The sequence below is a fragment of the Candoia aspera genome, chromosome 5 (assembly GCF_035149785.1).
Source record: "Candoia aspera isolate rCanAsp1 chromosome 5, rCanAsp1.hap2, whole genome shotgun sequence".
NCBI lineage: Eukaryota > Metazoa > Chordata > Lepidosauria > Squamata > Boidae > Candoia > Candoia aspera.
The window spans coordinates 91,343,235-91,370,384 of record NC_086157.1 but is presented as its reverse complement, the minus strand read 5'-3'; the positions used below and the strand labels follow the sequence as shown (position 1 = coordinate 91,370,384).

Sequence of the window (27,150 nt, the reverse complement as noted above, 5' to 3'; positions counted from 1 at the left end):
AGGTCATTACAGCTTCTGTTGTATTCTTAGATTATCTGACTCAGTTGACAAAGTACCCTTTGCTTTTTTGCCAATACCAGAATGATGATGTGGATGGCAAGAATCAGGACAGAAGATTTTTGGCTTGTGATACACCCAGTTGTAAAGAAATTAAAGTATCTTCTTGCAATATTCCTCAGTTTGAACCTGATAGTGTGTTGTGATCATATGATTATATTTTGAATGTCTTTATTTTACACTTACCTTACAATCACACAATAATAATTTGAACAAAATGTATTCTGCTTAGGAAAAATATATACCTTATCACTTTTTTAGTTTCTTGTCAAATTTCAGGTAATGAAATAATGGTATTTTTTTAAAAGACTACTAATGACTCTGAAAAACTTATGAGGTTATAGTAAAAGTTACACACTGGCTAAGGTACTTTCAGAAAGAAGTAATAGGAAAGTAAAGTTTCACAAAAAGATCTTTATTGTGTAAAATATTTTTTTACTTGAATGCAATGTTTTATTTTGAATGGTACAGACTTTAGTTATGTTGAGACACTTTTAGAAGCTACATAAAGCTGTAAAATATGGTATAAGAAAAGGCATTCTTTAAGAAAAGAAATCACCCCATGAAGCTGATTTCCAGATGTTTGGAAACATTAGAATTTCCTGTCAGTACATTTAGGTAACACTAAAATGAGTTAACTTTCCATTCTGCCAGCCTTCTTCAAAGATGAAAGAAAAATCACTGCATAAATTGCCTTATCTATAATTCACTGAAGTAAGCTGTGGAATGAATTCTGAAAGAAGCAGAATTCTCTTTTGGCTTGTATCACAGCTTCTAAACTAACTGTACTTTTATTTCTACTCTACCTTCAAAATGAAATTAGTGACTTTAAAGTCAAAGAGATGTTAATGAGTTATGATGTTGAGTAGTTAGTTTGAACTGGGCTGTGTGTTTGGTTTAGATTTGGATGTTTTGTTTTGGGTTTTTTTGCTTTTACTCTTCAGTCTACTCGTGTCTAAAATCAGCCACATTCTGTCTGTGCATTTATTCAAGTAGCCTTGAACTGACTTCTTATAGTTATGGACACAGCAGGTAATCTTTGATGTTTAGCTTGCATACCTAGAACCAGCTGTGACCTGAAGAATCTAAATGAGAATTTACTAGTTTAAGTGACATTTGAGAGGAAAATACGGATGTTACCAAAATCAGTGCTGATGTGTCAAATGCCTTTTTAAAAAGTTTCTCTGTCTTTCTATTTTATGGTTCTTGCTGTTTTCTCATGCTTTATGAAATGTGCGCATGGAAAGAAAAAGAGGAAGGGAGAATATGTATATGTATATGTATATGTATATGTATATGTATATGTATATGTATATGTATATGTATATGTATATGTATATGTATATGTATATGTATATGTAGGAAAGGCTCCTTATTGAATTGAATAAATGCCCAGTTTGGTTTAGTTTCGTGAGCTTTGGTTTACTACTTGTTCATTCTTTGCTCTATCTACTAACAATACCTATTATTTCAGTGCATCTGAATTATTCAGTATTTCTTTTTTCTTACTTTTATTTCATTAAAAATATAATAATAATAAATGATTTTCTGTGGACTTATTGTGCCCTTCCCCTTTGCCTGATTAATTATATAAAAAAACCATACCTTCTTTCCTTTTCTTTTTCTTTTTTTGAGTTGGGGGAGGTGGATGGTGTCTATAACCAGCCAAACCTCATCATTGACAAATGTGTCTTGAAAGTGAATGGTTACACAGGATCTTATCTCATACATGGTAGTTCTATCTTGGACTGCAAAATTCTGAAAAGAGATCCTGGCTTGTATCAATAGAATTACTCAATGTACAGTTCCGTTTGATCCAGGGGAGTATCTTTAGTGTCTTAGATTCATAAGCCAAGGTATGGAAATATATCAGTATTCCTAAAGTTAGACACTGGAATGAATAAGTATGTGATAATGCTTCTTAAGGCTTTAAAAAAATCTTCCAAAGTCAAACCACATTTTTCAGGAGACCATTAGGGCTAATTCTGTCAATATAGTTGGAAAAGAGATGCAGTGGTTTGAAGCATACCTTGTATATCTTATTATTTCTCTATATTATAATTTCCTCAGAAATTTAATTTGGATCCATACTGTGGTGTATTTTCCATCCACTCTTCTTTCTTTTACTGTAGCCATCATTTAGAATATATACATTTCTGGGTATTCATGTTTATGCTGAATTAATTCAGTTGTGGTCTGTAAACAAATAAAATAATAATGACTGATAAACTTCAGCTGGGTGAACATGTCCTAAATTTTAATTGTTAATTGTAATAGTAGTGTAACATTGTGTTCCATTATATCAGGTACAAAAACATTAGAAAATCATATACCATGATTGTTATTTGAGAAATTTAAAATGTTCAGAAGATGGGAGGGTGGGGGGAGAGAAAATATAAAAATATCTAAAGTTGCATATAACTTTCCACAAGACCAGGATACTTCTTTTTTGCTACACAAGAAAAAATGATTTGTGAATTTCTCTTAAATTCATGTATTTAACAGAAATTTGAATGTCGTTCCTTGCATTTCTAAAAAAATATATAGGCCAGATTTTAAGGCTAGAGTAAAATAAGATGAACCTGCATCTGCAGTCATTTAAGTATACCAAATTTAGTATGAAAATGTGATTTTTTTTCTCATGTCTATGACCGTCTAAATTCTAAAAACACAAAGACAGATAAATATTTTTGTCTCATTCTTTGATTAATTGCTTGGCTTGTGGCCTGAAATAAAAAAAATAACCAAAACACTGCCATTAATATTAGAATTCAGTCAAGGCACACCCATAGGTGCTATATTACAAAACATCATGTATGTTTAAAGACTATTTATGATTAAATATTGCAAGTGGAACACAATAACTACATTCTAGATGCAATATATAAAAGAAAAATGTATTACGTTTAGTGAGATGTTTATGCAATGTGTTAGAATAAAGTTGTAAAATATTGAAAATATGAATCCCAAGGCTTCTTAGTATCTTAATACTAATGCTGACTACCATGCACCAATTAAGTAACATTGCTTATTATTTGATATACTTCTACAAAGCTTAAAATAACCTTATTAAAAGAGTGGCTTTATTTTAAACTGTGCTATTTGTGTTGGTAATTATAACAGGGAGGTTCCAAGAGGTTATCCAGTTTGAATATTCATTAGTATAGATTCTTGAGATATTTAAAGGCTAAAAAAATAATACAAATAAAATAAAAAATCCCAGTCCCACTTTTGATTCCAAAATGCACTTTGGATCCTAGGCAATGTTTTATGACATAAAAGTAAGGGTCCAAAACCTTAAGACACTGGTAGAATTCACTGTAGTCAGGGAACTTTATTATTAGCAGTATCCCATCATAAAACGGTAATTGTAAAAAATATTTATATATATATTTTTCCTGGTTGCCTCATCATGCAGAGATCATCTTTGCCAAAACTAATTTCAGTTTCTAATCTGAATGCTTAGATATAAAAATGTTAAATAGTCATAGTAATGTTAGCCTTTGTATCTTGTTCAGCATCAGGATTATTAGCTGTAAGTAACTGAAAACAAACGCATCTTGAAACTGTGTATGTGCCGATTTGAAAGAGAAAAATATTGATCTGTCTTTTGAGAACCTTTATATACCTCTTTAGAAATATCTAACTAGAACATCTGTAACAAATCTGCTTAGAGCATATCGTGTATCTCAGAATACAAGGTGATCCAGTGGTTTATAGAAGCTGCTTGCTAATTTCTTGATGAATGTGTAGTGAGGCCAAAAAGTCCATTCACGCAGGATATTTTCTGAAGATAGATGATCTCAAATAAATTCTATGCCCAATCAATGTTTGATTTGTTAGGTGTTAAACCATTTCTTTGTAAGGACAGTGTTTATAAGCCTTGTAATGAGACAGCCCCCCCCCATGACATTACAGTTCTTTCTGTAATTTTGATAAATGGAATTCTAATTCATAAAGGATACATTGATTGAAGGGCAACTTTCAGCATCCTACACTTTCATCTAGATAAATGTTTATTACGTTGTGGCAAACCAAATAATAAATTTAGAGAATGGTAAAAAAAGTGGCAGTTCCAATCATACCAAATAAGCCAAGCCAACTCTTTCAAAAAAATGTACATTTCGTATCGTAAAACAACATTAATTTCAAAAATGTTTATATAAATTGTAAACTGCACATTGGCCAAATTCAGCTAAAAGCCTAGTGTATTTCTAGTACATATGCTTTGTCAGGTTGTGATAACAGAGTAACTACCAGCAGTATGACACTTTAGTTTTTTAAGGTTGGATTCTATCTTCTATTTTAAAGTTTACTCCAATATTTACATAATAACCCTAACTCATCACTGTCTGAAACATACAGTCTCTTTTTGGAAACTTTTGAAAGCATATTTTGATTGATTGATTCTGTTAATTTTGTATTTGAAAACATTTAATGGATGGTCAGACTGAACCAAAATGAAGATAATTTTTGTTTGTTTTATAGGCACTGAAGAAGATGTAGTGAAGTCAAAGAAAACCTTCCGAAGTCAAGCTGTGGTCAACCAGAATGCTGAAACTGAACTCATGCTAGAAGGGGATGATGATGCTGTCAGTCTGCTGCAAGAGAAGGAGATTGATAATCTTGCAGGTATCAAAAACTGCTGTTATTATAGATCTAATTAGAATACGTGGTCTAAAAATTCAACTTTGGGGGGCAGGGGTAAGTTGTCATTTGTCTCCTGTATCTTCATTCATTTGTGATAAGGAGTTCTGAGATTTTGGAAAGATTTTGCAACCTATAGAATTTGTGACAGTTGCTATTTAAGATGTTGGATAGTGTAATATATTCTGTTGAATGTGGATCACTCATCACTACATTCATCATACCATATATTGCATTAAATTATCTAGCACAAAAATAAGATTGCTGCATATTACAAATGAATATAAATAGATCAATCTGACTAGTAATACTTTAAAATACTTTCATGCAAAACCTAGTAAGAATTTGTTTCATTCCAAGCAACAATTGCTAAATAGATTCTACAGAGCTGTAATTACATGTTGATTCTAGCAGGGTAATTGGCTGTAAGACAATAACAATATTAAAAATTGATTCCTTATATTTTATTTAAATACAGAATTCTACAAGCATGGTATTTAACCCTGTCATTAACCTTTTAACTTAAAAATAGGTTGCTTCCACATATGTACCCAAAATGCTGTGAGAAACTGAGCTGATTTACCTTTTGATTCAGTTCCTTCTCCAGAGGACATTTTTTTTAGCATTTTCTTTGCAGTTGCAATGTGAGCAGCTTCCCATTGATGGGAATACCCACCATAACCCACCTCCCAGGATTTTTCCTCTATATCCATGAGCAATTGGAGAGATAACTTTGTTCTTCTACCTTTCCACAGTCATTGGTTTGTTTTCTCACTCATTGCAAAAATTAAGCATGGCAAGGAAATAGGAGAGACGAATGTGAGGTCTGGAGCACTGATTTTTATGATTTCTTTCTCACCCTCTTCATCTACCAAAACCCCAAGGACATGAGAACATTTATGTGGGAACATAAAAATGGAGTAGAATGGAAGAAACTTGAGGCTGATGGCTGTATGGAAATGGCCAGAGTTTATTTAGGGCATTAATTATGATTTACATACTACATAAGTAGAATATGATTGATTAGATGTCTTTTTCTTCTTAGTCATTCTCTTCCTTTCAGTAACTTGTATAAAATTTTCTATATTTTCCTATCAGTTAATTTATAAGAAATAATAGTTACAGTAATAATTTCTTAAATGCATATGCTGCCTACTCCCAGTGACTCTGGGGAGTTTACAAATTATTAAAAACATTTTAAAACAAATAACAATACAAGAAACACAAACCAAAGAAATGAAGATGTCAGAGAAAACAAACAAACCGGAATGGTAACAAGGAAAAGGTAGAAAAGGGGCATCAATCGTCCTCACCAAAGACCTGGGTGAAAAGCTACATCTTCAGGGTCCTTTGAAATAGTAGTAGGGTGGAGGCTGTTCGAACCTCATTCCAGAGGGCAGGTGCTCTTACAGAGAAGGCACACTTCCGGGTTCCCGAAAGATGGCATTGTTTAATAATCAATGAAACCCGGAGCACACGAACCTTACCAGATCAAACCAATCAGGCAGATAGTATGGGAGAAAGGCAATCCCTCAAATAACCAGGCCTCATGCCAGGTTGGGTTTTAGGGCCAGTGTGACTTTCTCAAAGATTTCAGCAAAATGATATCACAGACATCTAACATTTCAACATGTGACTGAATAGCAAAGTAGCACATCAGAAAGTGTATTAGACTGAAATACAAAAAAAAGTGTTCTACGCTCTCATTTTGTATAAATAGAGATAGTAATAGTTACTCATGGTTTACTAATTAATTATGCATTATAAGAATTTGAACTGAAAATAAGTCTCGTGTGACTTCTGTGCTATCAGCATATCATACTTCGTTAGTCTAAAAATGTTACATAATATTATTTATCCCCTTTATCCCTTTGGATAATCTAAAGGGATGAATTTAAACAGTATAACCATTGGCATGTATGTCTCTATAGAAAAACTTGTTCTTCTTTAAAAGTATTTCTGTTATAGAACAACACATAACAGGAAATTCCTTATAAATAATGCAAAAGTTTCATAAAAATTTCCCAACAGATAAATTAGATAATGATTCCTTAGTATAGTTAATAGTATTGTCTGTCTTACACTGAGGTTTTAGTTATTTTTCTGTGAATAGAATAGTGGCATAACTCATGACATTATATCAAGGGCCAGTTGTAAATAGCTACATCCAGAAATCTTCAGCTGACTGAATGCCACAAAACATGGCTGGTGTTGTTACTCAGTCTTTTCTCCCATATAGGCTTCACTCCTCTTACCAACACTTCCTCTGTGGTCCTGGGATTACCCACCTCACTGTTTCCCTAAGCCCTCATTACCATCCCCTCCTACCACAACTATGGCAGCTACTACTCCCTGCCTCATGTTCCAACAGTTATTACTTTGGTAAATATTAATTTTTTATGTCTCTTGTCTGGGATTTCTGTTGGAGACCTCCTGCGATTCCCCTGGTTGCTATTGTTATTCTGCTTTGCATCTGGGAAGAACTGAAAAATCCTGTGGGGGATTTTCTGGACTCTTGCAAGGATCCCAACTTGCTACTTTTTAGATATCATTGAAGTGCATATAAAGTATTTAACATAACTTAAACAACTTGAAAGTGTTAGAATTTTAGTTGCACATAATCCTATCACACTTAAATGATCTTTAAAATCTGGTGACTGGTTTTAAGATTTTAAGAACCACAATAACGTAGCTGGCTAAGAAACTATGGCCAATTTAAAACAGAAATCAATTTCAGTGTCTTATTTTAATATTAACAAATGTTTCACAATTTTCTGTTCCAGTTTTAGCTCCTAAATTCCTTCCCAGACTGTTCATTTCAAGAGGCAAGTTTTTATTGATAAATTACAGACAGAAAGATCAATATCTAGTAGCAGTTTCTGATAGCTAACTGTGTAAATCAGCAGTATCTCAATTTGACAATTGTACTGAATTGATCATCATTAACTCTCTTTTTTATTTTCTAATCCATCAATTTTCAGACATGATTTTCAGTAATTTTTTTGACAATTAATTATACTAACTTGCACGTGTAAGAGTTAAGTTTTGCATGATAAAAGTATTGTATTACATAACAATCGTTTAGTAATATTAGAATAACGTACTTTTTGTACTAATATTGGGCTGAATGTTTATTAAATAATAAGTAAAATGTATTTTTAATACAGCAACATGCTGCTTTAAAAAAATTTTCTGAAGAACAGAGATACGGGCAGGAGAAATATCAACCATGGTAACCTAAAGTACATGTCTGAGTGTATAAAACTGTTATGCAATCAAGCCATAGACCTGTTTTATCTGCCTATTTCAACCAGCAGTGGCAATCCCAAATTTCATGTATTCTTTTGAATGGCTTTATCCCCATTCAGTGGCTTTATCCCCTGAATCACTCCACTTCTTGGCTCCACCTATTCCGTCTTTTTTGTGTAAGTTCCTCACTTCAGCTATGCAATGAAACTTTCACATTGTTTGGAAAGATGCCTCTGAGTTCTTTGGAAACAAACCACAGAAGAATTTTATTAGCCATATACTCTGCTTGTACAAAAAAGAGGAAAGAGAGAGAGTGATTAATAATGTCCACGGAGTTAAATTAAGCACAAATCAGAAGCCCCAAGTAGTAAATACAAACTGTCTGTAAACTATTTTCTTTTTCAAAAAATATCATTCTTCATATAGGGAAAAAGGCTGCCCCACAAGTAATGCTCCATACAAAAATTTTCACATTCTTTAATTCAACTTTTGCAGTTATTGCTGCAGATGTGAAGATTGGCTAGATCGATTTTTTAAAAAGATTGAATCAACTTAGTTACCAACAGTTACTATCTGCGACAGCTAAATGTATCTTCTCTATGTTCAGAAGAATATACTTCCAAAGAGCAAGTGCAGGAGACAGGTGAGGCTGTCTTCTTTATTGTATCGTTGAACTTCCATGGCTGATCCATATTTACCTAAACTCTTTGCAAAATTCATTTCTACAAATGTCCACACAGTGGCTCCAATTCATTTTTCAGTCTGCTGCTCTAACAGAGTGTTTTTTTTACCAAGTCTTACTTCTTTAACCTTCAACCTTCTACAACATACATAGCCTGATCTGATCCCCATTTTTCTCACTCTCTTCACAATCAGTCAGCAAGAGAATTTCTTTTGTTCAATTTTATTCCTGAGAAAGCATCCCAGTCCCCAGCTGGCTCTGGCTGATACACAATAATAAATTATTGATCTTAAACAGTTATCTCTCTTCTTGGTACTACTGTGCTTGGAATAAGTTAGAGATATTTATTTTGGAATTAACTTTACTGTATCCAACTGGAGGCACTTTAAGGGCAGAGATTTAATGTTAGATTAGATTACCAGATCCAAGAGTTTCCCTCCAGGCAACTGTTTATCCCTACTCCTTCCCTGATGTTCCAAAGACAGAGAGAGTTCCAATTGGCCATGACATTTGTCACTGGTATCCTAAATGGATCTATCAAAGGAGGTTGAGAAGGAGAACTCGCATATTTTTACTTCAATATTTGGGGCAGGATTTTTCTCTAGTTTTGACTAGAATATTTTCAGTATTACCTCCTTCTCAATCACTAAACTACCTGATAGTGATAACTTCCAAGCTATTGTCAGACTAGAAGCCAAAGCCCGAACTTGCAGGTAGGAACTAAACCACCAGATTTTCCCCAAAGAACCGGCTCAGACAATTTGGTGGACAAAGAGTTGTACTGTATTATTTTATACTTTCTAAACTCAGTCACTGCCCTCCAACTTTTGACAAGCTGTCTGTGATGAAGATTCTATTTGAGATGCCTTGGATAATGGCCATATACTAAACAGTAACATGCAGGAAGTCTTAAAACTTGGATCTTGCAGAAGACCCAGGGAACCAAGTCCTCCCATAAACCATGGTTTGAATGTGTTGAAGATAGGCCTATGAAATAAAGAAATAGCAAAATATATTCAGCAAGAATGTTTGCCTTAAATGGAACATTCCTTCCTCGAACTGAGCTAAACTATCATATAGCTTGTGGAATGAGTGGGGCTATCACCAAAAATGTCAAGGCTGAGAATGTTCTAAATTATACTCTGCAGAGGCAAAGGAAGAATCCTTACATGTGTAGACCATAGAGTAGGAAGAAAACTTAGCCACACACACACACACACACACACACACTGTGCCTTTGAGTCACTTTTGTCTCCTGGCAACTGCCTGGACAAGTCCCTGCAGCTTTCTTGGCAAGATTTTCGGAAGTGGTTTGCCATTGTCTCCTTCCTAGGGCAGAGAGAGAGTGACTGGCCCAAAGTCACCCAGCTGGCTTTGTGCTTAAGGTAGGAATAGAAGTCACAGTCTCCCGGTTTCTAGCCTGGTGCCTTAACCAATACACCAAACTGGCTGTCGATTGATTTATATGGATGTCTGTAAAACAAAATCTGTGTCACTGCCATTAAGATCTGTTAGGCTAGCATAGACCTTCTCAGCATTAGCTGAAATACTTTGGAACCCTATTCCTGTTGAGATACAATTTGTACATTTAGTACACATATTTAGGAGACCTGGCTTCAGTTTAATTACAATTGTCATGTGTAAAGAAGTGATGTATTAAGCTTCTACATGATTCCTAGCACTATGTTTTGTACATTGCTCCTTATCTTCTGAATACACTTGTATAGAAGGACACAATTTCATAAAGTGTCTAAAAGTGCTGTTTATCTGACTAAACAAAAATAGCGGCAGCAACAAAGCAGAGGTAATCCAATATTAATAGGCAAAGACCTTCCCAATGGCATTCCTCCTTAAAGCTTGAGGTTGCCCCCAATGGGTAGGATTTAAAAACCTCCAGCTCTAGAGCCTCAAGTTCCTACATTTCTTGGGAAGATGATGTTGAATTTAATGATAAATTTCAGGAAGGAAAGATCTTTTCGTTTTTACTGAAAGCTGTCTATACTCCAAGAGAAACTTTCTCTTTCTAATGGTTGCTGGTGAATCCTTATTGGCAAGAGCCCTGTTCTTCCTACTTAAGAGGTACGCAGTATATGCTGAAAGCTTCTCATATAGTCACTTCAGATAACTCTTCCATGAAATCAGCTAAGTCAGGATCTGGGGGCAAAACAAGAATTTGATAATACGCTGATTGCCTGGACCAAACTCTGTCCCAATTGCCATTCTATTTGTAGCCCCTTTACAAAAATAATAATTAGATGGAGGGTTTGGGCTATACTGTTCTATCCTTGTGAGTGGGATTGTTGTTTTTATCATTGTCCTTGATAAGCAGATTGTAAATGACTGCTGCCATTTCCAGACCTCTTCTGACTATTGTAACTACTGTGGTACATTGCATCTTCTTTATGTACTAGAAGCTCTGCAAATGATTTCTACTGCTACCACAATGTTGAGTTCACTCTGATGGTGAGTAGGATCATTGGACACAGGGGGTTATATGTGGTAGGTTTTTGTGTTTTAATCCTGTAAGCCCCCCCAGCACCGTGTGTAAGTGTGTGTGTGTGTGTGTAAATAGTTCTCGCAAAGCTGACCAAAACGTTAATTATAAGCCAATATATTTTTCAAGTACATTATTTATTATGAACAATACATAGGTGATATGTTTATATTTAAAGAGGATGCTATTCTATTAACAAGATTTTTATTACATTAATCATTACAGCATACACATCCAATTTGAATCCTTGTAGACTTGAACAGCAATCCATTTCTAGATACTAAAGTGAGAAAAAAATGCCATTCATACATTTCTAAACAATAGAAGTCAGTAGGTATTATTATATATTTATAGATCCTTTCCTAATGATGTTACAAAATAAATTTGGAACCAGGGCCTTTCAGAGGAAAGTGAGATATTTGTAGTTCATTACCAATACAAGCGAAAGTGTCTTCTCACCGACAAGGGAGATTTTTATTAATGCAGTATGTTGAGTTTATGTTTATACACTGGAATAAGTTTAATATCATACAACTGTTTGCTTCTTGTATATTGTCGTAAAACATTTCCAAACGTATCTCATCTGTATCAGTTGTAATCTCTCCTGTGCTATGGCACTCTGTTCATGTTTTCTATAAAAAGGAATTCTTTCTAACAAAGGAGCTACTTAACATAAATGCCAGCTCCATCTTTTATTCCCCTCATTATACTGAATCCATCATTATCAATAACCTCAATACCCATGGTAAGAGCATCTTATTGACCTTTAATACCATATAAACTAGCTCAAAGAATTGATCGTATCACTTCTCTGGAATGATAAGTATGATATGAATTTGATTTGGGGATCATCTGTTCTCCATCAGTTGTTTAGAATTATAGAATCATAGAATTGGAAATAACCTGGGAGGTTATATGTACTTCCCTCACATAACATGCTTTCCCTCCCTCCCTCCCTCCTTCCTTCCATGGCTTAGTGTGTTGGGTGAACCCTAACCTGTTTGACTAGATTGTAGTTTGCAATATGGTGCCTTCCCTGAAAAAAAGTCAAGAATAATATCTGTGTGTATATATATATGTGTGTGTATTCTATGTGTGTGTGTGTGTGTGTGTGTGTGTGTGTATGCCATTGAGAATGGCAACTGATATGTGGAAATGAGATACTCTTCTTTAGATTGTGTGTCTACTCTGCTACAAATTCTGGCATCTATACTTCAAGGTGTACTATGAGTTATAAAATATTTATGGCAAAAGCCCTTACTTAACATTTCTAACTTCCAAACATATTGAAAGGTGTATGAGAAGGTCTGAGAATCCCTTGCTGGATAATGGTCAGATAGACTGTAATGCTGCAGCTCAAGAAAGTACCAGAAAGGAAGGTTGAAAGACTGAAGTTATGGCCTAAATGCTCTATGCTACCAATACTTTCATATATACAGTAGCAAGTTGTCAGATATGTATGGCTCAGTATTTTTTATGACAGAAGATTGTACCTAAGTTGAATAACTTACCTAATGACCAGTGTGCAAAGACTACATTTTTTCAAGAAGAGGCCTATTGGCATACCAGAACTCAGTAGTGCCCATCATTCTGCAGATGTACTTCCAAAATTTTAACAAGAACAATCACATTATGTAGATATGTATGACAGAGATGTAAAGACATCTAGGACTGTATTTAGAATTTTCAATTTAGTAGTATGAGACTTTTCCACATTGATGAGATAGAGTAATTTAAAAGTTAATAAAACCTTTTTTTCTCAGTAAATTCTGAAATTGTCTTTCACTTTATAGCTAGAGAAACCTCCAGAGATCATCCTTCCCCATACTTTTTTTTTTCACACATGCCCAGTGGATTCAAGTAAGTCTTCGCAATAACCAAGGCATTATTTTTTATACATGCAAACAACCTTTCTGTAGATATCAAACTTTGGGGAATTGATTATTCCATATCATAGGTATTTAGACAGCTGGTCTACTGGGTCCAACTTTTGTTTGTTGGAAATCTGCTATTGTGTCTAATCATGCACTACCACCTCTGCACTTTGTACCTATGCTATTCTTTTACTGGAGAAGGTCAATTTTCTACTTTCTCAGGGATCACCTGAGTAGATATCCATCTTGGAGAAAAATTGCTATTCCCATTCTTTTATTACCATGAAAAAACATGGAGGACTTTATGCAGTGGTAGGCTTAAGACAACTCAACAGCTTTCTTAACGTTTGATGCCTTCAAATGGTAAACTGACATCCATCCTCCTTTTCTTATCTGAGAAAAAGAAGAATGAACATCAGTTCACCAATTTCACATCTTGATCTGAACTTATCAATTTCTAATAGAAGAAAAGATTCAATTTCACATCTCTTCTTTTGGATTCTTTGCAGTTCTCAACATCTTTGCTAAGTCATAGTTACAGTAACCCTCTTACACATAAGGGATGTGCTGTTTTTTCCTCATATCTATAAAATTAATTCCTAGTGGCCTCATAAAAGAAGACTTTGAAAGACTGTATCTCTTCTAAACATTCTGGTTTTATGCATCAATATAGTGCAATTTAATCCTTCATTCTGAACCTTATAGTGTACTGTGGTGAGACTGGTCTGCTATGCTTTTCTGTCTCTGGACTCATGCCAACTATTATCAATTTTGTCTACAGGCTTTCAGAAACAAAGGTAGTCAGCCATGAATATTTATTTATTTATTTATTTCTATCCTGCCTTTATTATTTTGATAAATAACTCAAGGCGACAAACATACCTAATACTCCTTCCCCCTATTTTCCCCACAATGTAATCATTCATGGGTTTTGTGTTATTTAAGTTTATATTATTGTATGCAAGTCCTCAAGAACTAGTTCCTCTGCAAATTCCATCCCCTTGTCTTCTTCAATGAGGCCGTCAGAAATCCAAACCTCCCTTGCTTGGTGGGATATGTTCCGCAACCAATACAGTAGCATCTCCTTTTGTGCCCAAACTCCACATCAGATTCTAGCAACAGATGCATCCAAGTCAAACTGGGAATGTGTTGCAGTGTATACCATACGCAGGCCTGATGGCAAAACAAGAAGCAGTCCTCATAACAGCTTGTTAGTGATCTTAGCCACATTTAAGATGCTTTGGGCATCCGAGAAAATCAAAAACAAACAGGTACTTACAGTAAACCTTCATTCTCTGAGATGGTATATCTCAAAGCACCAATATTTATGTGTAGATGGCTGGGGCATTCTGGGAGTTGAAGTCCACACATCTTAAAGTTGCCGAGGTTGAGAAACACTGCCTTATTTCATCTCTTTTTCTCATAGTTGTCCTTGAATGCTGACTGCAGTTGTATAGAATTACTGCAACTAGATCCAGCTTTTGTGTGAAAAGTGTGTCTTCTCACCCTTGTGCCTGTTGTCCAACTAACTTGCCCCAAATTGGGAAACAAAAGAAAGAGATCTGTGTCTGTTGCATCAGTAACTGACTCTTTGTTCTAAATGGGACTCATCACCCATTATGAGAACATTGTATTACATAGCTGAGTGTGTGTGTGTGTGTGTAAGAGAGAGAGAGAAAACTCTGTGATATGACTGATTTTATCTGAGATTTCTTGTGCAGAAAGGATAACAAAAAGGAAAATGAAAAATAGGGAGAACATGGGGATTTCACTCAATTGTAGTTTACTGCTATTACTACTTTTTTTTTAAATTATTCTCAGCTAGAAGCAGAGTGAAACTGTAGGAACTGTAGTTGCATTGCATGGTACAGTGGTATTGTCTTTCCTGGAAGCAGATGGAAGAAGGAAGCACTAATATATTTTAATTGTTTAAAATGAAAGTGTATTCATTTATCCACATGTGTAGCTCTAACATGTGGACCAAAAAAAAACTAGTTACAATTTATAGGTATTGATAAGTAGGCATTTTAAATAAGGTGTTCAAGAGTTATAATGGAAATGGCAAGAAGAGTTGTGATAGGCCTGGAAAGTCTGAATGCATATAAAAATAATGCATCATAAGAATGTATTGAGAAGATTTAAAGAAGCCTCTACAAACCTTCTGTGCTGATTGACTACAAATATAAAGTATTTGCTTTGCTGCAGTATAAACCCATAAGCATCAAGCCTTTATATTATTGCACTAACCATATTAAATATCTTGTTAGGAATGTCAAACATGCAATTATGCATAGAACTGCCTTCCATTTTAAACAATTGTGATTGTGGCATCAGGCTAGAAATTGGGAGACCATGAGCTCTAGCCCTGCCTTAGGCCTGAAGCCAGCTTGGTGACCTTGGGCCAGTCATTTTCTCCCAGCCCTAGGAAGGAGGCAATGGCAACCCATTTCTGAAAAAGCCTTGCCAAGAAAACTGAAGGGACTTGTCCAGGCAGTCTCTGAGAATCAGACATGATTGAATGGATTAAAAAAAAGAGAATTAAGTCCCTCTGCAAGGAGCTAACTATATATGATATTAAAGTGCTGTTTATATCTTTATATCTCCAAATAGGGAATATTCAATATCACACTTTATTTTTTGTGGTATTAAATTAGGCACTAGATTCTTAAGTTAAATATAAACTTCTAAAATTTTACATAAAAAAGGGATCATCTTATTACTTATTTCTTTTCAGATTTTATGTTATATTGGGGCTGTTAAATGTAAAGTCTCCTTGGAATTGATTTTGAAGATGTTTTCCATGCAGCATGGAAGGAATTTATCACTGTCTTCTCTCAGGATGTCTTTTCAACTTTCCATTGAGTCTCCAGCCACCAGTTTCCTGGTGGTGTTGAGTCCAAGTCCTTGTCAGGTCCTGCTTAGCTTCTGAGCCAAGACAAAACTAGCCAGGTGCTACTACCTGCTGGGGTATTACAGTGGAACATTACAAAGTGTTAATTTTAAAAACTGGCAACCTGGACTGCTGAATTAACTGTTATACGTGATTTGTACATTTTATCTGCATAAGTACCAAAGGGCCAAATAGTTTAGTTTAATTCTTTTCTATCTGTCTTCCAGATAGTTTCACTGAAATTAGTGCTACTCTTCTAGCAGCCACAAAAACCTAGTTAATAACCCAGCATAGAGAGATAGGGACCTAACAAAGAATAATTTTCATTCTCTACATCCAGTTCTGAATGGGGCACATGTGATTGTACCTCAAGTGCTGTAGTACAGTTCATTCAGAAATAGGGTTGTTGTTGTTTTTTAAAAAAAAGTTGTCCTGTATAAATAATTATACAGTGACTATTTCCGTTTTTAAAAAAAAAAAAAATCTGTGGAGAGTTAATAGTGTTTAATGATGTTCCAAGTAAGGAATTTGTTTTGAAAAGCAAGTCATCAGACCTATAATGCTATCCTGCAGATGTTTCTTTTTGCATATCTGCTGATAATTCCTAGGCTACAGTCATTTCTTGAGAAGTAATTCCCAAAGGGTTCAGCAGGATGTGTCCTCCCATTTGGAAGCCTTGGGTACAGAGCCACCCAGGATTGTTGCTCCGAAATTGGATGGGACAGAAGCAGTGAAAGAGCTGCTTCCGGATGTTATTCTTAACCTACCTACTTGCTTCTAGCTAATTTGCATCGACGGACTTTCGGTATACTCCTTTAAACTAGCCAAACAAAATCTTTTTCTTTCCTTCCTCTATCTGCACCCTTTTCACCATTTGTTCGGGCGCTACTCTTGCAGCTTCTTTTCGAAATGTATTACACGTGTTCCGCAGAGGCGACTCAGCTCGATCGATGATCTACATCGGAGCCTTTTCGTTATTATTTGATTCTGGTTGTAAGCGAAGACAGGCCGCCGCTGCGTCTGTCGCGCTCCCGCGTTCTTCTTTTGGCGAAAGGCTGGCGACGCCCACGAGGGGACCTGCTTGCAGACCCAGGGCTGCTGGCCACCTCCTTTGCCTTTTGTTAGCAGGCAGGCGAAGAACAACAAAGGGGGTGTCCTCTGGACAAGTGGAGGGGAGCGCAGGTGGGAGCATCTTGGGCGCCTCCTGAGCCAAACAGCGAGATTTCGCACGGTCCCGGTTTCAGTGTAAAGAGACTCCGGGATCGCCCGCGCCCGTGAGATGGGCTTTGTTCGACTTTGACACGTTTTAACGAACTCCACCCTTTCTTGCCCAACTCTAACATCTCAGGGGCTCCTAGGAATCGAGGTGTCTCTTCCGCGCTCTTCTTTGGGGTGTCAGGTGCGTGGTCCGGGGAGGGGGAAGCAGAGCGGTGGCTGGCCGGCCGCCTGTCTTGGGGCCATATGGAAAAGCTGCACTATTTTGATTATGCCTTGTGTAAACAGTTTAATGTCGGATCCTTAAAATCCAGAGCCTGTCCCAAAGGGGATTAAATCATAATCCTCCCGCTCTATAGCTGTAGTGGATTAATTTGGTATTCTCCCAGTGGCTGCTTCACTCCCTGAAGGCTGTAACAAAAAGACTCAGCGCTCCTTAAATGTGCCGTGGTATTGGAAGTTGTAATTGGAGATTTCCAAAGGAAAAGTGTTAAAAATGACATATCATTAAGAGTGTATGTTTCATTTGCTCCTTTTCTAGGGTTTGGGGCGGGGGGAGATGTTCCACGACAGGAACTCCGAGTGAGACAGAGTGTAAACAGGTTGTGGAGAGGCGGCATTCTGCCGGTAGACCTGATCCTGAAGGGGCCGGGTCACTCCTTCCCTACTGTCGACAGAGAGGGTCCCTGCAGCCCCTCTGAGTAGGCTCGGGCATCGAAGGGGGACGGGGCGGAGCTAACCAGCAGACCCTCTCTACCTTGTTCTCGTTGCAGATTAAGCCCGTCCGCTGGGCTGGCCAGGAAGAGCTGGAGGCTGGAGTCAGCGTTTCCTCCGGCCTCTAGTTTCAGGGACAGGAATGCTCTCCAGAAACAGGAACAGTTTTCTTGGTGTGTGTGATGAACATGTTCATGGAACCATGCTGTGATACCATAAAAACGCCGGCTTTAGTAATACCGTGGCTGCTTTTGTTTGGTTCAGGCCTGTATTGGGTTTCACAAGGTTCAGTCTGTTTAAGGGGCGCCCTTACTTGCCTGCCTTGCGCATGGCAGTCTTCCTGATTAATTTATTTCCAGCAGCAGTTTCAGAAATTATATCCTCTTAAACACTAAACCCTTAATTCATAGTTCCCTTTCCCCCTGTTCTGCTCACGCGTCGCCCACAGAAGACTTAAACCTCCGCTCGGAAAAGATTTCGTGTTATAGGCTTTGGCCTTCTGACCACCAACTACCAACCGCTTCGTTTTTATTTGGTTCATATAACAAGCGGAGAACGGGGAGGTAATTGGGTTAAGTACCCGATCTTTCTTCTGGGAACGAGAGCGGCCCACTAAACGCCTTCTTATAATGATAGACTACCAGACGACTCCCGAGCTGCATCATCTTTAGCGCCCTTTTATTTTAGCGCCGTGGCCTGAAAAGCCGGAGCCTGGGAGAGGCAGCCGGCCAGGAAGGGTTAAAGAGCCCCGGGAAGAGGAACCGGCGCGGCGGGCCGCCGCGGGAAAGCAGGGCAGGGCAGGGCAGGGCGCTGCTGTCTGGAGAGCTCCTCTTACCGTTAAACACAAAGGAAGGAGCCCAGGGAATCGAAACCCAAATCCACTTGTAATCGCACGAGAGAATCGCGCATAATTACTTGAGCAGCCTAGATTAAGATTGATGAGCCTTTAAAGCGCCGTTTCGGATCGATCCCCTGCCCCTAGCAGGAGCCCGGCCGTTACGCCAGCCTGCCCAGCGGCGCGCCAGGACAGCGCTCCGCCGAGCGCGGGGAGGGGAGAACGGGAGGCGACGCGGGGGGAGAGCGAGCCGAGCCAGCGCATGTGATCCGGATCAGCTGACTGGGGTCAAGAGGCCAGGGTGGCCTATTAGGAGAGAGAAAAACAAGAAAATGAAAGAAAATAGAGTTTGTATCAATATTATCCAGCCCCTGGTGGGCTTGCCTAAAAGCTGTCATAGGCGACAAGCCGAGCGTTGCTTTGGACTCTGCAATGGGACGCGGGGGGAGAGGCGATGCCTGCCGCTGGGAGGGAAGTTAGCACGGAAATCAAGGCTGAGCCCTGCATTCAAGCAGCTAGAGGGTACAGGCGAGTTAAGTGGGTGGTGAGAAGTGGTCTCCAGAAATCCGTGGGTGCGTGGAGGCGGAGCGCTGCATTGCGGCTCCGAGCCCGGGCCACCAGCTTTGGCCAGAAAAGGAAGGCGAGCAACTTATCCTGGCCGCTGGCAGCGGGACCCAGATTTGAAGGGAACGCGTTAGATAATGGATTTCCCCCACTCCCCACTAAGGAAACTAGAGTCGGTGGGAAGGGGTGGTTTCATTTTCTACATTGGGGTAATACTTAGTTCTTTAGCTTATAGAAGGTGCCAACTATGTATTATATTTCACGTTTCTTGAATGGGCATCTCGATTTATTTATCCATTTCATCTTAGGATTTTGATCTTGATTTTAAACCTTCCGTTCTTTAAATATGTTCTGCATAGATGGAACTTACCATAAAATACATTTTGGCTCGAAATCAGCGGGTTGAATCTCTCTTGCTATCCTCCTAAATTCACATCTTATTGGTAGCAATAACCGTTGCTACCTTACCTCAGAATAATTCTGTAAAGCATTTACCTATTCTTACCACTGTTAGAAATATGCCATTACTGTAGTTTCAGGATTCACTTGCCAAGATGAAATCTTGATTGCAATTTGCTCACATTTACTTTGAAACAAGACTTAGCAAAACCTGTACATATTTATGTCAAAATCATCTTTTATGTTCAGGAAATCAAAATAATTATGTTAAAATCGCTCAGTTACTTTTCTGTGGCCTTCTGTTTTAAAAACATTGCTGCCAGAAACCAGGTTTTAATGCTCAGCTTTCCTTTTTACTCCGAAGTAAGTCCTGTTGAGTTCGGCAGGACTTACTCCCAGGAAAGGTTGCAACCGAAGAGAGTCTGGTTAGGGATCAAATGGCGGTGAGCAAGAGAATATTTCTGGCATCTTGGGAGAAAAATCGATTTCTGAACATTTTTTCACAATGCATTATAACAGCTACTTTCTTACAAATATGTGCGCACACCCACATAAACAAAACAGCATCAGGGGCTTTGCAGATGGTTTTATAGTGTGGAAAATAAGTGTTGACTAATGTCGTGGATAATAATAAAAATGTAATTAAAGTATCCCATTTCTCATTCGATATTGTAAAGCACTGATTTTGGAACTCAAAGGTACTTGGAGAGAAAGAAGCACAATTAAAGGCAATCCTGGTTCCACTGTAGTCCTCTACAGTGGGACATACTCCCAACTCATACTGATACGATTCCTACATATCCATGATGGATAAAATATTTTCAGTTGTAATTTATTTCCCCTGGTGAGCGACCACATTTCCAACCAGTTTCCTCCGTCTTGGAGAGCTCAAGGTCTCGGGCTGAGCTGGGATTAGGTGACCCAGGCAACCCTGTTTCTCGTACCGCCGTTCCTGTGCCCACCGCCCTGTGGTGGGTCCTTTGGTGCAGCGCAGCGTCCCGCTTTAGGAACCGCGCAGCACCAGCCTCCTTGCGCCTTGTCCTCCCAAGTGCAAAGGCTTTGCTTTCGTTCTCGGCAAAGGAAAGGAAGCAGGGCACCTCTCCCTCGGAATTGCCGCATCCTGACATCGCCGCTCTTATCTTGCAGGGCCCGTGGTCCTCAGCACACCGGCTCAACTTATCGCCCCGGTGGTAGTGGCCAAGGGGACGCTCTCCATCACTACGACCGAAATCTACTTCGAAGTGGACGAGGATGATTCGGCCTTCAAGAAAATCGACCCCAAAGTGAGTAAAGCGCCGGGAAGGGGAAACGGCGGGTGGTTTGCTGCAACTCTCTTTTGAAGGAGGTTCAACGTGCGGGGGAACCGCCGACTGCTCCTTCCCGTTCCCTCCCCCTGGCTCCGTTACAGCTGTAATTATATAAAATCCGCGATTACTCTGGTCTCTCCTTTTATCAATCTCCCCCCACCCGCCGTCCTGCCAGCCCGAGGGTCTTTGTGTGAACGTGGCCAGATTTGTCTGTTAAGCCAATTGTTTGGCAGTCCCTGGAGGTAAAGGCGGGCCCGCATTGCAGACCCGATCCTTGAGCATACAACTTCAGGCCAGGCGCTTCCTTTGGAACAAAGTGAAAATAAACCTCCCCGTTTCAAGGACTTGATTTTCGCGGGGGGCGCTCGGGAGGGAGGGGAGGGTGTCGGATGGTGCTCGATTTTCCGAGCGCGGAAGCGGAGGCAGCTCTCCCTTACGCCGACCAGCAGCGATGATGCCGTAAAGCACGATCCTTGTTCGTCCCCCTGCACACACACACACACCCCATACATGCTCACGAACACTGTGTAAGAAGGAATTATGTGTCTGGAAGTCAGATCCGTAAAATGCTATCTAAACCTTCATTAATACTGATTTAAAAGAAGAAAAGGTGCTGTCTGTGATAGTAGCGTAGTAGGCGGCATTTCTGTTGAGATTTGTTGTCCACCTTTGATTCTTGAAAGCAGAGTCAGGGTTAAAAGATGCACTCCGGTTCACTTCGCAGCCAGTTGCGCCCCCTAATTTTGGCCCTTGGCTTTAGCATGGTCTACCTCCGGAGGGAAGGCCCGTCTCCCTGCCTGTCTGCCTACAAGGGTAGCGCTGAAGCACTGGTAGAGGTGTCCTGTGCGTCTTCCTGACGGACGTCCGGAGAAGCCGGCGCTTGTCTTCCCCAGTTGCAACTGGCTGATGGCCAGGGTGATGGCCTTTAAGTCCAAGGGAACACAAACCCTAATCTTAGGACCACCGTTAGCTTGTTTTCTGCTATCTATAAATTTCTCCGATTTCCCTCCCTTTTCCTGAACTGTTAATTATGTAGCCAACTAGGCCTCCAGAGCTACAGATTCTGACAAAAACAGGCAGCCAAGTTAATGCAGTCTAGTAAATCCTTGATGGGTAGATTTATTTCCTGGAGGTTGTAAAAATGTTACTCGGTTAATTATCCTACCGTCCTGTGTGGCAGATGTTGATGGGGTTGGAGACCCGTTTTGGGGGCTGTTATCCCTTTAAAAAAATCCTTAAGTAAACTGGCCTCCAATGATTTAACTGATGTATGTTGTGAAATGCAGCACCAGCAAAAATTGAATCCAGCACTGAAGCCTTTGACCATATTTCTTTTACTTGTATTTATTAGTTTGTAATTAAATAAAATCAACAGAAATTTAAATCACAAAAATTATCCAGTGTATCTCAAGTGCATTTTTCCAATATATAATTCCAATATTCACAATTATATAGACAAAATCAAAATTTCTTCTGAATATATTTAAATAACATTTCAAGTATATTTATGGAATGTTAGAAAGAGAACAAGCAATATATTTGAAACAAAAATGTAAACTTTTAAATTTAGACACTTCAAAAGACAAGAAACATAAGTACCATGATAAAATCTACCTTTTGAAATCTTCTGGAGCGGAAAATGTCTTGAAGTATCCAACAATGGCAATTTAACTTTTTCACCAAATCACAAAACACGAACATCCACAATTTCAAAGACAATGTGAGACCACAATATTCCATACAATGTTTTAAAATGTACATTGGGGGGGGGGGGAGAGGGAGAAAACCGCGGTAGGCTCGTTTGCTTTTCTTTGTTCGGGTGGCCTCCCCAGATCAGCATTTCTTCACGCAAAAATACTGGCCTGGTTAATACAATCCCCTGGTCCGGTTTCTGTGCCGCGATGGTCGCAGGCAGGCTGAAGCGGAGCCGCCATTGCTCTCCCCAGGTGAGAATCCCGCTCTTCGCGTTGTTTTTCCGAACGGGAGGAGGGCACCGTGTTGGGGGCAAGTCGTAATCCTTGCGGTGCGCTTCGCCTGCGGGGACGCCTCTTCCTTCTGGCCGGCTGGCGTTTGCGTGGTCGGCTGGCAGCACCTGAGTTTTCCCCACAGAATCCTCGGAAGAGAAGGAGGCGGCGTGAATAGTTGACGGCTGCGTCGCCTCGGCCTCCTAAAGTTTCTCCAAACTTTTGGGGTTGGTGAGTATTTCCCTCGCCAGCCGCCACGTCTGTTTGGCTGCGTTTTCCAGGGCGGAGTGCGGTTTGCCTTGGAAGAGGTCTAAGTTAGGCAAGAAGTAATGCGGGCACCGCCTGCACTGAAGGCAGGAGATGAGCTGCAGTAAAATCCCGTTGAGGCGGTCGCCCAGGCAAGACTCATCCCAGTCCGACTCCCGCGGGTGCTTTTCGCACTCGTAGGAAACCAGCGTCTTCATGTGGTAGTTATTCAGGGGCTGGCCGGGTAGCTCCAGGTGGCGATCCCGCAGCGTTTTGAGGATCGAGAGGCATTTCTTCCGGCACCCGCCCATTTGTAGCCTGTTCTCGGCCTCGGCAAACTGCAAGACCCAGGCATCACTCTCGGCCGAGCTCTGTTTGCCTGCCAGCGAGTGGCACTCCTTGGACAGGAGGTTGAAGCCTTCGGCTTTGACCTCAGCCACGCGGTTCGGCCCTGGCCAGGGAATGTGGGGCAGGGGCCAGTGGGCCGCGCTTCTGGGCCAGATCCCGGTGCACTTAAACGCCGGCGTGATCTGCACCACGTACCTATCCCGGATCCGCAGCTTCACCTCGCTGGTGTCCGCCACCATTTTCACGACATCTCGGTAGCTGCATTTGTCCACGGCTTGGGCCACCAGCGTCTGAAACCGGGAGCGGATTTTGCGGGCTGAGAGGTAACCCGAGGCCGTGATGAACTCCACCCAGAGGGACATGCTTCTCTTGCGCCCGTCGCTCAACTTGAGTACCGCGCAGCCGGGCAGCGAGCCGTCGTCCACGAAGTTAAAAACGCCCATCTGGTTCAGGTAGAGGACCACTTCGAACTCGGTGGGCGAAATGACTTCCAGGCCCTCGTAGCGGTTGTCCATTTCGTTCAAGGAGCTGATGAAGCGGGGCTCCTGCACTTCCACTTCCTTTAGCACGTCCGAGACCACTTTGCAGACTTCTCGGATAGTCTTCGCGATGGCCGCTTTCCTGGCTTGGCATTTCTCATTGTAGTATTTATTGAGGTGGTAAACCAGCTTGGCCTGGGCTGCGATCATGTTGGGACAGAGATCCGGATTGTAGACCGGAGTCTCGCAGTATGCTGTGGGATCCAATGCGGCTGCTAAGGCTGGAGCCAACTTCAGAGGAGAATCGGACTGCCTTACGCTGGGAAACGTAACCAGAAGCTTATACAAGGCGCTAGGCGGCGGCGGCGGCTCTGCTGCGTTCCAGCCCAGATGCTTTCTCTTGCTGCTGCTAGACGGACCGTTTAGCTCTGGACAGATCTCGGGTCCTTATCAAACACACGCCCTGCTTCAGTGTGCTCAAGTGGGTGCCGTTAGAGGATCTTAGAGTGAGCAGCGGAAGGCATGGAGATCTGCTGTTTAAAAAAAAAAGTTAAAAAAAGTTTGAACAGATCTAGCAAGGCTCCCAACAGTTTGAATTACACCTCTGGCTATATATTTATTTGAGCTTCTCCCGGAGCAGCAACCATGTGTGTAGGGTGGCTAGATTGCAAGGGCAGTGCCGGTGTTTCCCTCTCTCAGTGTGTGTATGCATCAGAAGAAGCTGGCTGTCGGTTTGTGTAAGAACCCAGATGTACTCGTGTGGAAATTATAAAGGCAGGGCCAGGCAGGCGGGCGGCCAATCGCCACTGGGCTCGTCACGGCAGCCTCTTTCAGCTCCAGCCCGGTTAATTAATCCCTCTCTTGGCGGCAGAGAGAGAAACACACAAAGTAAAGGTAGGGGGCTGATGACACAGAACGACCAGCCAGGCCGCCCATCCATGGGGAATGGTGGAGAGGGCGCTTAAAGGCGGCGCCGCTAGGAAAAGACTTCGCGGAACTCGGAAGGCGCGGTCAGAGTCGCTTTCTGGCACAAACGGGACTGCAGGTGTCACAAGCCCGCCATCCTTCGACCAGCAAACTGGAGATGAGGTTCGCTGTTGGAGAAAGGAAGCGGGGACCCTCTGGCTTCTGAATGGGGCTTCAACTGGCGCTGCCCCTTAGCCGTTGGAAACCGCCAGGACAGTTTTCCACTGGTCAGCTGGCCAGCCCAGTGTTAGGAAGTCTCCGATCCTTGAACGCAAATGCCAGGAGAAGCCTCCTCTCCTCCTCCTCCTCCTCCAGCACACTTAAATAGCAGGAAGGGCCATCTGACGGGTCTTAATCGATCGGATGCAAACGTTGTCTTCTTAGATTGCTAGCAGACCAACGAGGTATCCCGTTGACGACCGGGTTTGTCAGTTTTCCGGACCGAGTTTCCGAAGCCAGGCAGCTGGCGGTCAGCGCCAATTGTGTTTGTTAGCGATTAGGTGCATTGTTGCCTTCTTTGCGTCACATCCGTGTAACAGAGGTATCTGCGGGAGACGCTGGGTGTTCTGGACATACTTGAAAAAATAAATGTCTGTTAATGATCCGAAGTGGGCCGTCTACCCTCGTGTTCCGTTCGCAGTCTATGCAGGATTAAATAAAAGGGCACGTGTGGCAGAGGGGGAGGGCCGGGTCAGCGGAGCTCGCTGGCCGACCGCATTTCTCTCCGAATGGAGCATCCCAGGAAGGGCTGAAATGGGCGCAGATTTTGTGGGGCGCCTCCCGGCAAAGCTGTTTGTTGCGGGGCGCTGGCCCCAGAAAACCGGTTCCCGAGGAGGGCGAGGTGACCTGCGAGAGCGCCCGGTCCTTGGAAGGGTTTTCCGAAGCCCCGGGCGGCCTCTTAAGGTTGACATTGCCATCTGGAAAGCGTGAGGCGTGCACTAGCGAGATTTAAGCCTTCGAAATCAGTGGGACCTTCTTCCACATTATAAAGTCGGGGCACCCCCAGGCAAACGGGTCTTGCCTTTGGCCTTCAGGTTCCGTTTAATTCTCATGGATATTGGTGGAAAACAAGCAGGTTTACTCTGCGCTGAGACTGTTTCGGGGACTTTTTTCCCTCCCTAAAATTGCATCCATTACCCTGATGATGTACTTGTGTAGGATCGGGGGATCAAGATTCACCCCTCAGACGCATTGCTTAAGCCCTCTCCTCGAGCGATGTTCTCCCCCTTCCCAAGGCGCCTCGGTTCGAAATCAGACGCCCCTGAGCTTGGAACACGCCTGAGGCCAGTCGGCGCTCGAGCAGCCCGAACAGACCGAGGCGAGTCCGCGTGGGCAGGAGTTTAATGGGGCGGCGGCAAGATGCGAGCCTCTCTAACGGCTCCGGAGAGCGCGCCGGTCTGGAAGTGCCCCCGGCTGCCGCCTCGTCGGGTCCGCCGATCTCCCGGCGGGAGCTGAGGGAGTCCCGTTTTCCCCGAGTCGGCGCTTCTGATCTGTCAGCGCCCTTCCCCGCTGGTAGCGGGCGGCTGCATAGAAAACGGCAGCGAGGCCCTTCCAGACCAAGCCGGAGCTTCGGGAGCGGCTCCCCACCAGGGCCGCAGATCAGCACAGGCAGGCGCTTCGGTTCCCGACGCGTCGCCCCCGCCCTTTTCCCCCTCCAGAGTTGGGACTTCGGGGAGGAAAGGGAGTGGGCCAGGAGCCGCTTCAGCGCTTGACTTTTTCGGCCGCCCCGGAGAGTCCCAGGCGGCAGGGACTGCCAACAGGTGAAGGCGCGCCCTGGGAGACGTTTCTCGCCCAAGAATCGCGCGCTCTACGTTTGCCCCGTTGGTCTCGCGCGAGAGGCCTGCCACTGCCCTCACCCGGGAAGATGCCTTTGCCCTCCGAGCTGAGGACCGACTGGCCGGCCGGGCGGGGGCTGAGCTGGCCGACGGACACAGCCGTCTCCTCTGGGGCCCCCGTGAAGGGCGATTCGCGCTGGAGCGCTGTGCGGAGCCGGCGCTGGCGCTGCGGGGGAAGGGACCCGGCCTGCGGAACCCGAGGGAGGTGTCCAGGGCGCTTCTGCAGTTGCCTCCGCTTTCTGACGTATCGGGGCTTTCCGATTGTCTTCTCCAATCGCCAGCTTTCAGCTGAAAACATAAAATGGTACATGACACCAGCCGGCCATTTAGATTCTCTTCTCAGAGGAGATGCAGCAAAGCTGTAACAACTGAAGCCATAAGACAA

At 41.7% G+C, this 27,150-nt stretch overlaps 2 protein-coding genes across 4 annotated transcripts in view; one reads left to right on the top strand and one right to left on the bottom strand.

The window, feature by feature from the left end:
• The window catches only part of NBEA (neurobeachin), a 454,810-nt gene that overhangs the window by 272,233 nt on the left and 155,427 nt on the right, over nucleotides 1-27,150 (top strand). For all 3 annotated transcript variants that reach the window (XM_063305700.1, XM_063305699.1, XM_063305698.1), the window contains 2 exons: nucleotides 4,546-4,689; nucleotides 20,767-20,903. In XM_063305700.1, coding sequence (XP_063161770.1) covers nucleotides 4,546-4,689; nucleotides 20,767-20,903 — 281 coding nt within the window. The remainder of the gene's footprint in view (nucleotides 1-4,545; nucleotides 4,690-20,766; nucleotides 20,904-27,150) is intronic.
• On the bottom strand, nucleotides 22,692-26,533 carry MAB21L1 (mab-21 like 1). Its single transcript, XM_063305696.1, has one exon. It carries the CDS (start codon nucleotides 24,172-24,174, stop codon nucleotides 23,095-23,097), a length of 1,080 nt encoding a protein of 359 aa, XP_063161766.1. The 5' UTR covers nucleotides 24,175-26,533; the 3' UTR covers nucleotides 22,692-23,094.